This window comes from Chelon labrosus (genome assembly GCF_963514085.1).
Source record: "Chelon labrosus genome assembly, chromosome: 10".
NCBI lineage: Eukaryota > Metazoa > Chordata > Actinopteri > Mugiliformes > Mugilidae > Chelon > Chelon labrosus.
Window position 1 is genome coordinate 21,014,959 of NC_140360.1, and position 12,065 is coordinate 21,027,023.

General features: G+C 40.5%; 1 protein-coding gene across 2 annotated transcripts; it reads right to left on the reverse strand.

Annotated features, from left to right (window-relative positions):
• Window positions 1–433: 433 nt before the first annotated feature.
• On the reverse strand, window positions 434–10,580 carry pan2 (poly(A) specific ribonuclease subunit PAN2). Of its 2 annotated transcripts, none has more exons than XM_084552501.1 (26): window positions 10,518–10,580; window positions 9,828–10,133; window positions 9,568–9,737; window positions 9,358–9,478; window positions 9,168–9,245; window positions 8,811–9,081; window positions 8,273–8,618; window positions 7,590–7,686; window positions 7,254–7,373; window positions 6,996–7,115; window positions 6,773–6,901; window positions 6,488–6,687; window positions 6,244–6,392; window positions 6,039–6,145; window positions 5,843–5,941; window positions 5,657–5,745; window positions 5,153–5,297; window positions 4,915–5,052; window positions 4,746–4,805; window positions 4,568–4,658; window positions 4,321–4,478; window positions 3,161–3,304; window positions 2,617–2,796; window positions 2,392–2,485; window positions 883–1,074; window positions 434–740 (listed from the first exon to the last, which is right to left on the reverse strand). In XM_084552501.1, exons 2-26 carry the CDS (start codon window positions 10,113–10,115, stop codon window positions 706–708), a joined length of 3,621 nt encoding a protein of 1,206 aa, XP_084408627.1. In that variant the 5' UTR covers window positions 10,116–10,133; window positions 10,518–10,580; the 3' UTR covers window positions 434–705. The 2 variants fall into 2 exon arrangements, with proteins under 2 accessions (XP_084408627.1, XP_084408626.1); XM_084552500.1 differs by having other exon boundaries at window positions 871–1,074.
• Between the last annotated feature and the right edge of the window lie 1,485 nt (window positions 10,581–12,065).

The following is a 12,065-nucleotide window of genomic DNA, read 5'->3' on the forward strand; positions in this document are numbered from 1 at the left end:
ATGTTTAGCGCAGAAATGTGTCTTTATCAAAGTACAGACATCTGAGACCAACCAGGCCAAACGCCTACACACTTAAATATCTGCTCAGAAAATGTTGCGAACAAGAAATTAAGATAATTACAATGATCTGACAAATGTGTGAATCCAAGCACCCAACATATTACACATTCTCAGATATAACGGCGTTAAATGGCCACCCCTGAACGGTCACTGGGTCCATATAGAGAGAAGCTTCGGAACATCCGCCTGCAGGTGTTACCCGAAATTGAACAATACTACAAATTTCCCAGGCCAAATTAAATTCATTGTTTGATTTGATGAATGAAGATTCTTGTGAATTCATGTAAATTATATTTCCTACTTCCTGGTATCAAACACCAAAGTATCTTATATCACATTGACACATCCATTTATTTACTGACAAGCACCAAACTACAGGCTGCGTTTTTTTTATTTTTATTTTTAAAAATACAAGAGGATCCAAACGGATAAAATACAAATTCAAACCTCTGTGAAATGAAAAGTAAACATTTGGCCACGTCTGAAACTGTTCGGTCACTGATTCAGTCAAAAAGACTGGACTGTACAGACCTCCATTAACACTGTACACAATGCAAATATAAATGCAAATGGAGTATAAAATGTGACACTAACTGAGCTAGAAGAGATCAGTGAAAATATCTCCAATGTAGGTCACGGTGCAGCTCACAGTCCCATCACAGAGGGAAACACAGCAGCACCTGTTGACAGGAGGAGAGTGCATTCAGTCCACACAGACAAACTATTTCACACGAGGCCCTTCCAACTAAACTCATTATGATAAAGTTACTTTTCCAATCAGCCTGCATCTAATTCACTGTTATGTCGTACTTTTTGGGCTACCTTGACCATCTCCTGTGTCCGAATCCGGGACTTTCCAGTCCAGCTGGCGGCCTTTTTCGTAGAGTCCCTTCAGGACCTTCCTCACTTCGTCGTTCCCACCGCCACGGCTCAGCTCCAGATACTTCCTGTACAGCTGCAGGGCAGTGCGTGCGTCCTCTATGCTGTCGTGGGTTTCCCCCTGGATGTTGAGATCTGTGAACACAATGACGAGGACAATCAGGAATGACTAGTCATCGTGATTCTTGCAACATTTCCACCGTTCAGCATCGGTTTACGGTGAGGATATCGATAACATCTTAGGCAGATTTAGTCAAATGTCATAAAGCTTATTTGTTTATCTTTTTTTTTTTTTTAAGTAATTAAGCTTGAAACGTGTCCCTAACCATCCTTCACATGTAAAACAGCCAGAAGGAAGCTTGGTTTTAGTTTCAGAGGCTGTAGGGCTCACAGTTCAAGAGAGGATAAATTTAATTTGTGCACTTGCACTTTTGAAATAATGTGCAACTGAGGTGCTGACTTCTACACTTCACTTCTATGTATTACATTGTTTTTTAATCATAACAAATACATACACAACATATTTTACACACTGGTTAGTTTAGATATTTTAATATCTACTGAATAGATTGAAATTTGAACAGACATTCATAGTCCATAGAGGAAGAATCCTTCCTCTAGAGCAACCATGAGGTTACATCTCTAGTAGAAATTGAAACGTTTCAAACCGTGTTACTGTGTGGACTTGTTTGACAAACTCGTACCTGCGAAGCTACTGGCATTCCCATCAGCCTCACCTGGACTGTGTGTATAGTGTTAATAAGTAACTGTTAGCATGCTAACACACTAAGCAAAGATGGTACACGTGGTAAACTCCACGCATTTAGCTGTGGTTTTAGTTTTAGATTGTTTTAATGCACCTGAATGAATTTTACTAAATAATAAATATCGAGCTATCTGGGCTCATATCAGACGACTGACTCAGCTACTGCCTAGCGTCAAATCTGCCAAAAATTATAGACAGTAAATTTGTAACATTTCACAATTTAAAGTTTGTAAACTGTGAAATGTTTGGTGAGGTTATAGTAGGAGATCATACGAAAGACCTACGGAAGAAATCACAAAACTGAATACATGGAGTCCACGCAGGCAAAGGCTGCACTGAAACAACAAACACTGAACGCTGCGTTTAAAATAAAATAAAAGTTTCCTCTGGACAGCATCAAGGAGAAAAATATTACAGAGAGGGTTATAGTGTTGGATGACCAGGCTGACACAGGTTGTCACCGTCTGTTGGAGTGTCCGGAGCCAAGATACAAGCTTTACCCTACATGTCAGTCACAGCTCTATCAGAACTTTACAACAGGAGTTTGGGTTAAAGCATTATTATCACATTATAATATTTAAGATCAGGTCAGTATTCAGATTGGCGAATACTCAATAACAGATGATAAAATAACAAAAAATATATCAGGAGTGTGTTCCAACCATTTTTATTTTGTCTCAACTTACCTAGAAAGTACCAAGCCAGAAATCTCAGAGAAATCATCCTCTTGCGGGGTAAATGAAACAGGTAGACGGTGTCGACGACTTGATCTTTCAGAACCTTAAAAACAACAAATAAAAATTCTTCACTGCTCAAAAAGAAACTCTGTAGTGGTGCGACTGAGCGTGCCTTTACAGTGTTTTAAACTGTGCACAACAAACACGACTTATAGCGGCCGATGAATAACATACCAGTAAATTAATAACGCGAAAGTCCTTCTGCAAGCCGTGACCAACAAAGCGAACTCCAGTGTCGATGAGGAAGCGCAGCTTTAGGTATGTGGACTTCAGAGTTGTCAAGTGCTTCGAGGATATTTTAGCGTCCAAGTCTCCTGGTTTGATGCCAGAATACTGCGTCAAATAGTCGACCACCTGGAGGAACAGAAAGAGTCGCAAATGAGCAGCAGCTTCACAAGATTAAGACTGAAAAAGAATTCTACCTCTTGCAGGTCAATATTTACTGTATAGCTTTAATTATTACTAATGAGTGAAGACTTTTTCCTGCCAGGTTACATAACAACTCAACAAACAAGGGACAAGTGACTCATCATAATAACTTGAGCACAACAAAGGGAGGTTAAAACAAGCTCAACTTCTCCCTGCACACAAATGAAGTGTTACTCAGTCCTAAACTTTCCAGCAATGCTTGACTGAAGCGTAGTATTACATCTATTATCTATTATCAGCAAACAACAAAGTGTCATTTGCCGTTGGGAAATCTTTTCAGTTCTCTCACCTGCTCCTGAGTGGAGATGTAGTCATCGATGAAGGGAACCCCCTCGTTGGGCCCCTGGCCCCTCACACAGGTGATCCTGGCTACTGACATCTGACTGGGCTTAATGGTCGACTTAGTGCCGTCGCTGCGCAGCTCTGCCTCTTCCTGCACACACACAAAATTCAGTTCTTTTGAAAACGCAAGAAAAGAGTAAGGAGACTTTATCATAAAAAAAAAAAAATACCTCACAACAGAATATAGAAATATTGACAGATCACAGACTTTGAATCATTCAGCAAAGCAGACAACAACAGCTCATTTAAGCCAGTCTTTTGTTTCATCATTCTTTATTATATTCATATTTTTGGAATATCCATACATCCACATTTTTCTTTAAGGAGTCTCATTATTTTATCAGTGTTATGCAAGTCAAAATAAAATGAACCTCCCGACTCCAGGGCAAGTCTATATAACTGAATAAATATAAACTGCCTAACTTGACTTGAAGTCATTAAAATCTATTATTTCTAATAAAAAGGAAATTTCTATTGTAATATTCTTTCTTTCATAGATAATTTGATCTAAAATCTATACTAATTATAGTCATCGGCTTCAACTGGAAAGCACTTTGGGCCCACTGCTGTTTATTTTAAATGTAATAAAGTGACTGGAACTGAATAATGACACATACAGTCAGCTTTTGGCAGATTTGGTGGAAAAGGTGTCATAATCAGTTTAATCCAGATCCACTGCACAGACAACAGAGTGCAGGCTTCAGTGCTGCAAATAAGTTCTTCTGGGATTGTTAAACAGAGTCTGAAACCGTCTTTCTCTATACATAATCAACATGTTTAAACAGCAGAAGTAGTAGTGGTTAGAAAAGCAGATTTGGGTCCATAAGGTTCCTGGTTTGCATCCTCCTGTGTCCATGGTTGAGGTACCTAACCTCACAGGTAGGTAGGTTTTGGACTACACTAACAGGTTCCTTGCAAGCATACCCTAACCTTACTTTATGTGACAGTCTCTGAAAGCTTTAGTCAAACATTTAACCAGGTTAGAGTTCCTCCAGGAAGCTTTTCTTTAGAGCTTAATTTACTTTCTGTGATTAATCAGATTACTTGAGTGGATGTAAATATACTGAGCGATGTTTTCAAGCTGTGGTTTTTATAAACCAGACTCACCTGATTGAGAGTGACAAACTCAGCGTCCAGCCCCACCAGGTCACCAGCCTGTGGCATCTCGCTGACCATGAGGGGGATGAAGGTGGCGTGGCTCTTCCTCTGCTTCCGAGCCAACGAGGCCTCCGTCAGCAGCACGCTGGCATCTATGGGATTTTTGACTGACACGCGGCGAAACATTTAAAACGTGAACATGACCTGGATGTTTAGCCACAAGTGAAACGTCCGTATTTATTGTTCTAAAACTTACTGCGGAGGTCGTATTTGGCATGGTAGTTTCTCTTGGCATAATACAGGATGGCTGGCACCTTCCAGCTCACATCAAACTGTGCAGCTTCAGCCTTTGACAAACAAAAAAGAGCAATATTTAACACGAGTGCAAACATACTATTTCCGAACATAAATTATGTAATAGGTGGAATATTTACCTTGTCAATGGGTTCAATTAAGAAATCATTGAAGAGGTACCACTGCTGGTGTGTGACTCCCTGAAACACACATCAAATAAAATGTGAGTTTCAATGTGGCCCTTCAATCCAACTTCAACAGTACTTTGTCTCTGTCAAACAGCGATTTTATAATCAAAGCCTCACTCACCTCTTTTCTTTGATGGTAGGTCTCACCCACTTTGATGTGTGCAACCAGGTTTCCACCTGTGCGAGCGTCCAGGATGTGGGGCACCGTGACGACCAAGTCATAGAGCGAAGCGCCCTCCGCCTCTTCAGCAGCACTTAACTGGAGACAATGTGACGAGTCATTATTTGCACGTAAATCTTACAAGACTAAAAATCTTCCTTTTATTCCACAGATTAGATGAAGATCGATTCTCCCTCACCTCCTCTCCTTCAGGCCAGCTGCTGATCTCCAGTCCTTGACCTTTGCTGATGGACATCTTAAGAGTTTGAGGGATCCAGACGTTTCGCAGATCCTCTGCCCGGGTGTTAAAGGTGATGCCCTCCATACTGCACATGTCCTCCCCACTGCAGAGGGATGAACAGTAAGTGAAATGTTTAGAGCTAAAACAAAAAACATATGTTTGTTCCATTGCCTCAGATTTAAAGAAGTGTTATTATTTTCTCTTTTACGTAACTTCTGAATCTTTGGGTTGATGTTTGGATGAAATTATTATTATTATTATTATTAGTTTACAGTTGTTTGTCAGATGTTTAACTGAAAGGCGAAATTAAGGAAACATAAGTAAAAGAAAAGTGGAGGCTGTCACTTTGACCTGCAATGTCTTTGGCAGGTCTCTTCTTGTTTTAGTGTAAATTATTCTTTGATTATTTAAAACTCAAATGGCCATGCAACACTATTTATACTTAATAATAATATATCTTACTCCAAACACCACTCAGTGGGCATGGGTGGGGGTTCTTTAGGTTTTGCAGGTTCCATCGCCTCTTTCTGCTTGGCCTTATTGAATGCATACTGTGAAAATAACAAAACAAAGCAAACACATCATTCATGCACCTAAGCGTCACAGCTCAGCTTCAGGTGCAAATAAATTCAAAATTGTGTCTCTAACCTCGGCCTGAACTTTCCAGAATTCAGCCTCTTTAGTGCTGTTCACCTCACAGTTTATGACCAGAACATCTGGCAGACATCTAATGTTGCGTGTTTGCACCTACAATATGACACAAAGTCATTATCAGTCATCAGGATGAAGCACCAATGCATTTTTAGTCAATATGCTGAAATGTCTGATTAAAGTTGTGACTCACTGTGGGCTGGTACTTTTCACAGTTTTCACACCATGCCTGAGTGCTCTGCTCCAGACAGATGCTCTTCTTCAGGATGTCAGAAAAGTCATACTCCTTCACAGTTTTTTCTGAAGAGTGTAAGAGAAATGACAAGTTTGCTCCTTACCAGCTCATTTACATTAAGACCACGGATACCCAACGGTGCGAAAACGCAGCTTAAACTCACCTTGAGAGTTCTGCTCAGGGTAATGCATGGTGAAGAGCAACGTGAGGGATGAGCGGACCGTTTCCTTGCCACAGCGACAGAGGCTGCTGTTCTCGACTTCACAACCAAACAGCTTTCCGATTATGGACTCACCAGAGGAGCCCAGAGAACTGCAACAACATCAACACAACACAAACAATGGTTACATTTTCCCTTAACTCGTATCTGAAAATCTTTGTCTGTCATGTGATTCTGTTTCTCAGACCTGCTGCTGGCTCCTCGGTAGGCCTGCGGACCCTCCTGCTCCTGTGTCTCCTGGTGGAGTTGGGTGAGGATAAAACGATTCCAGCTTTGGATTAAGCGACCAAGTCTGGCCTTTCCCGTTTGCTCGTCCGAGTCTGCGAGGATCAGGCCCAGTGCCGAAGCTTCGGGGATGGTGCGAAACGCTCGGAGGAAGTTAGAGGCCTTGAGAGACGAGACAGAAGAGGTTCAATGGGACATCTACATGGCTGATAATGTGTAGCTACAACTCAGTGGGGATGAATTTTACCTGACATGGATCTCCTCGTGACAAGTCCAACATGTGGAAGAGGAAGCCGAGTTCACAGGCCAAACAAAACTCCTTTTGGCACAAATGATTCTGCACAAGACACCGGATTGGCTCCAGGAAATACAATACCTAATGTGACAAAATAAAAGAGCAACATTAGAAAAAAAAAAAAAGACGCTAAATTAAACATCACAAAAAACACTCCGAGACTCAAGTTCCTTACCTGGATCATGCAGTTGCAGTAGGCATTGGGAATGTGCGGCTCCAGGCCAGCGAATAAGGTTCTGTTGTAATGTTTGAAGTCAAAGTCCTCCAGTCCAAGTTTAGAGTATTTAATTGTGACCTGACACAGCACAAAGAACTCTGTTTTAGTCATCAATACTTACTCTTACACAGCAACAGCCAACAAATAATGAGAAAGTAATGATCAATCAATCATCCGCATATATGAAAACAAGAATGAAATTTAGCCACGTCCAACCTTTCTGTACTTTTTGGGGACCATGTAGAGGTGTGGCTCTTCATCACGCCCAATTGGTGATTCAGGGACTTGGTTGTAATTATCATAATCAAGCTCCACATCTTTAATTTTATATGGAACCTGAAACCAACACACAAAACAGATTTTAGGGAGTCAAAATTTACAAATGTGAATGACAGACCTATTATAGGGTGGAACAACATAATATAACCAAAATATATCATTTAGAAATGTGCATATATTTAAAAGCTTAGGGCGTTCACAGCCTCTTCAAAAATGTTGGAAATCTGAATTGAGTCCCATTTAAAGTAGAGCTATTGTATGTTTTTGACGTGCCTGGTTCCGAGGGCGGGTACGAGGATTAGCTGCATAGCCAATGAAGCCGACAGTTTTCATAGTGCGCAGGATTTCTGGGTCCACGGGAGGAGCTCGTCTGTTGAAAAGAACCATGTTTTTGAATAGAAACCACAGAGGTGTTCTCATATAAATATGAAGTCATTCAAATGATGCAATTTACAACATTACATCACTTCCTAAAATATGTTTGCCAACGATGAGAGAGGAAAGGAGGAATTAACTACTTCCAGATCATGGCTAAATACTTTGGTGACATGAGATCATACACATGAGATCATACACCTCCATGTAAGGATAATGTGGTAATGTTATTCCACTATTTCTACTAATTTCAGCAAATCCCACGAAAAGTCAGAAGCCAACAATACATTAGTCAGTCTCTCAAATGTTTCCAACTTCCCTATCCTGTCTCTGAAATTCAGTCCCAAGTGCACTGGTTCCTGCTGAATATGTAAATAATTAAAAAATCTCATACACATAGATGTAAAGTTTAATTTTCAGCAAAGACTAAGTAAATTGGAACCGCAATTTTTAGTGCGTGTACTTGCTGTAGCAGAGTGTAGTGCCTCTAGTAGAAACAGTGTATCTGGAGACGATGCAAAATAAGCTACGGAACCCATGACAAACTTTTTAAAGATATTCAATAGTTGCTATTCAGTTACCTGGGGCTGGGTGTAGCCAGTGCAGTGGCCCAGTCTGACAGCAGAGGCTCAGTGCTCGTCAGTGGCATGGGAATGAGAGAGAGGGGCAGCAGGTCGTGATTCCAGTCCAGCTGGGGTAATGTGTCCACAAGGCAGGGCAGGGCAAACTCTGTTTCCCGAGAGTAGTCATTGAACGAAACCTCCGGCGCGTCAGACCACAGGTGCACACATCCTCCTGAATCCCCAAAGGCCAGGGCTTGTTTGCTGGACGATACGTCGAAACTCATGAGCAACTGGCCCACTGTGTTGACGTGAAAAATGTCCGCCATATTGGCGAGACCAGTGGGCTCACAGAACTGACACTGACCTGGAGAAAGTAACAGGAGGTGGACAATTACAGCAAAGCTACACGGACGAGCATTTAAGAAACATTTTCTTTTAAATAGATACAGTCGGTGAGTAACGCAGTTAGTAGTAGTGTTCCTAAATCCTATATATCTAATCTTGTTATCATAAAAAAGTACAAACTAAGAAACAACCTAAATTCTCATGTAAATACCTGTCTGTGAGATGATCGCCAGGCGTGACGTGTAGGTAGGAATGAAGCGCAGGAAGAGGGGATCAACATGCACCTGTAGTGGAGTAACAGCTCGCATCATGCGGAGGTCATACACCATGAGGAAACGGTCGCACGCCAAACCATTCAGTCCTCTGCTGGAGAACCCACAGGCAGCCAAAAGGTTTCCATGAACATCGAAGTCTGACAGGCTCCCAGAGAAAGCATCAAACTCATGTTCTATCTTGAAGGTACGCAAGTCTCGAAGTGTTACCTGTTTTTTTTTGAGAGAGTGAAGATGAGATTCATGTAAACCAGATAAACATCCATTCTAAACTGCCATCATCAAGTCAACGTTACCTTCCCAGAGGTGTGCCCACAGAAGAAGAAACGGCTGGACTGACGCATTATTGCCACCCCAGGTACCTCAACAGTGAACTGTGAAGGACACAAGATAGTAAACAGTAAATTATTTGCTTTTAAATATGTGACTCTTATATGGCCTTGTGACATGTGCATAGATAATACAAATGTAATCCCAATGTCTTACTTTTTGAGTCTCTTGAACGGTATTCAAGTCAACTTCAACCACATAGTTCTGTAATCCACCCATGAGCAACGTGTTGTTGTCAGTCATGAGGAGACTATGCATGTCAGCTGCTTCCTCCATCCTGGGAAAAAATCACAAATGTATGTGGCTTGTCTACAATAAATAACAGCACAAGGGCATTTGTTCCAGTCAGTCCTTTCTAACACTTACGGGTAATCAAACATGACAAGGCCCCCACGAGTGTGGCATTTGAGGTTGCACTTAGACAGGAACAACACGCCTGTTTCCAAACTCTGAATGTGTCGAATGTCATCTGTGGCATGCACTTGGAAGGAAGAATGGCGGCCCATTGTAGGTCCAAAGAAGGAGGTAGCGTGACCCTAAAGGGAATAATTACAGGAATAAGAAAGAAGGAACTGGCATTCCCCAGAAACAGAAAATCTATAATTATATAAAGTCAGTGCTCTCACTCTGTGATTTCCCATCCAAAGCATTTCCTCCTGGAGATCAAAGTGCGTCGCTGTGACTGGGATGCCAACTTCTGAAACTGCACTGTGTAGCTCGGAGAACATCCCCTCCATCAGGTGCACAGACTCGGGCACAGTCACAGCCAGCGCCTCCGGGTCGAGCTCCACACCCTGCAGTAAAGTGGGGTTGAGGTGGGGGTCCATTGAGGGCTCTAACCCCGCGTCCAGGGTCCCGTGAAGGCTGGGAGAGTATTCACCCATCCCAGCGTCGAGACCGTCAAAGTTCATCATATGTACAGCTAAATCAACCTGCAGAAAAATGTCAACATCTGTAAATACTTAACCCACCCAAGATGGATAGCAGCAAATAACACTGAAAGCTAACGTTAGAGCTAACAGCTAGCACCCTCCCCCAAAAAAATAATGTTAGTGTACATCATTTAAATGTGAAGCTAAGGTAACGTCACCTAACTCATAACACCAATATCTAATTACTAATAATGTGTCAGCTAACTGTTAGCAGCTGTTAGCGGCTAGCTAACTAAGCTAACATTAGCAGCGTTAGTGACCAGATAGTTCCTTGCAGCTAAACTGAGCTGCCCATTCTGTCAGGTACTACATCCAAATTATCTATAACACCCAAGCATGTAGGCCTTTTCATTTACACGGACACATGTAATTGTCTTAACCGACCTATTCTTGAAATGTTTCACCGCACAGGAATCCATGCTCACTCCATTCACAACAATAACAGCCTGTAAAATCATTTCCGGAGCAAGGGGTGGTGCGTTCATAAGCACCACTAAAACTGTGGACTTGTTTTATTGGCGTCTCATTTCACTATAAGGGGGTTCGTGCTTTCGCCCATACAGTGCATTATTCTTTCAGAAATCTTTTAATGTTGTCAGTCAGCCTACATATGTGAATTCATTCATTCGTATTATAATACATTCCGTGCAAGTTTGAGTGTATCACTTATACCGATTATGCCTGAAGGCATCATACTAATTTAAAAAAATGACAGGATTAGTCAAATAAACCATACCCTGGCTGACAGAAACTTGATCCTCAAATGGTTTAATAACGTTTTAAATCACGTTAGGATTTTTTTCCATTTTTATATGTGCCCTATTAAACTGAATATTCAAGGATTCAAGGATTCAAGGATTCTTTATTGTCATTACGACACATGTTGGTACATGGGAAGGAACGAAATTGGTTACTCTGGTCCCGATTCAAGCCATAAGTAAAAAACAAAAAAACAACAAAATATATCTTATATAAAATATATCAAAATATATCAAAATATAACAAAAAATATCTTTGAGTTTGGACTGTTGTCCAGATAAAACATTACATTTCACATACTGGGTATTTTTTAGTATGTTATAACTAAATAATGAATCAGAATGTAATTAACACAAATAGTAAGTTGCAGCCATACACATATGTTTAGGGAATATTCAACATGAAAGTAAAATATTAATTAAAATCACAAAAGTTTCACAGATGGACCCTGTGTTAAAATCTTGTTTTAAATGCTTTGTTGTTTCAGTTGAGGCCACAATAATCTGTTTTTGTTTTTTGTTTTGTTTTTTTTGTTTTGTTTTTTTTGTTTGTTTTTTTTTTCCTGCAATTAACATTTAATAAATTGAATGACATTATTATTATTCTTATCTGGCTACTGGGGTTTAAAGTCTGATAAGTAATGAAAACACAAAGCCAGCAAAGAGTTAGCGGAGGGGTAGTCACAATTTGACCCCTTGACCCCGTCAACTTAATCAGAACCTGGTCTTGACTGCGCAAAAACTGCGTATATTGTTATCATAAATGTACAAGCAGCAAGTCAGGTGAGCAATTTGGCCATAAAATGAATTTAGTCCTGTTCAATTATAGTTTCACATAGTTTTATAGTTTACTTTTTTATTTATTTATTTATTTTATTTTTTTAGTTTAAGGACTAGTAGTAACTATTCGCCCTCTTACCCACAGCTGATCAATAAATGTAATGAATTATTTGGTTATAAAGTGACTCAAAATTAGTCAGTTACGAGCACAATCTACAGTCAATCTACCACAACCAACTTTTTTTTTTTTTTTTTTTTTTTGAATTGGGAAAGATAAAGGAAGTGTCAATCTTACTCCTTCCCTCATCATTTTCTTTCTCAGAAAAAACTTACGCTCATTTGAAATGCAAAGGTTTTTCTCTGGTAGAGAAGAGGGGCAGGTCGCGGACACAGA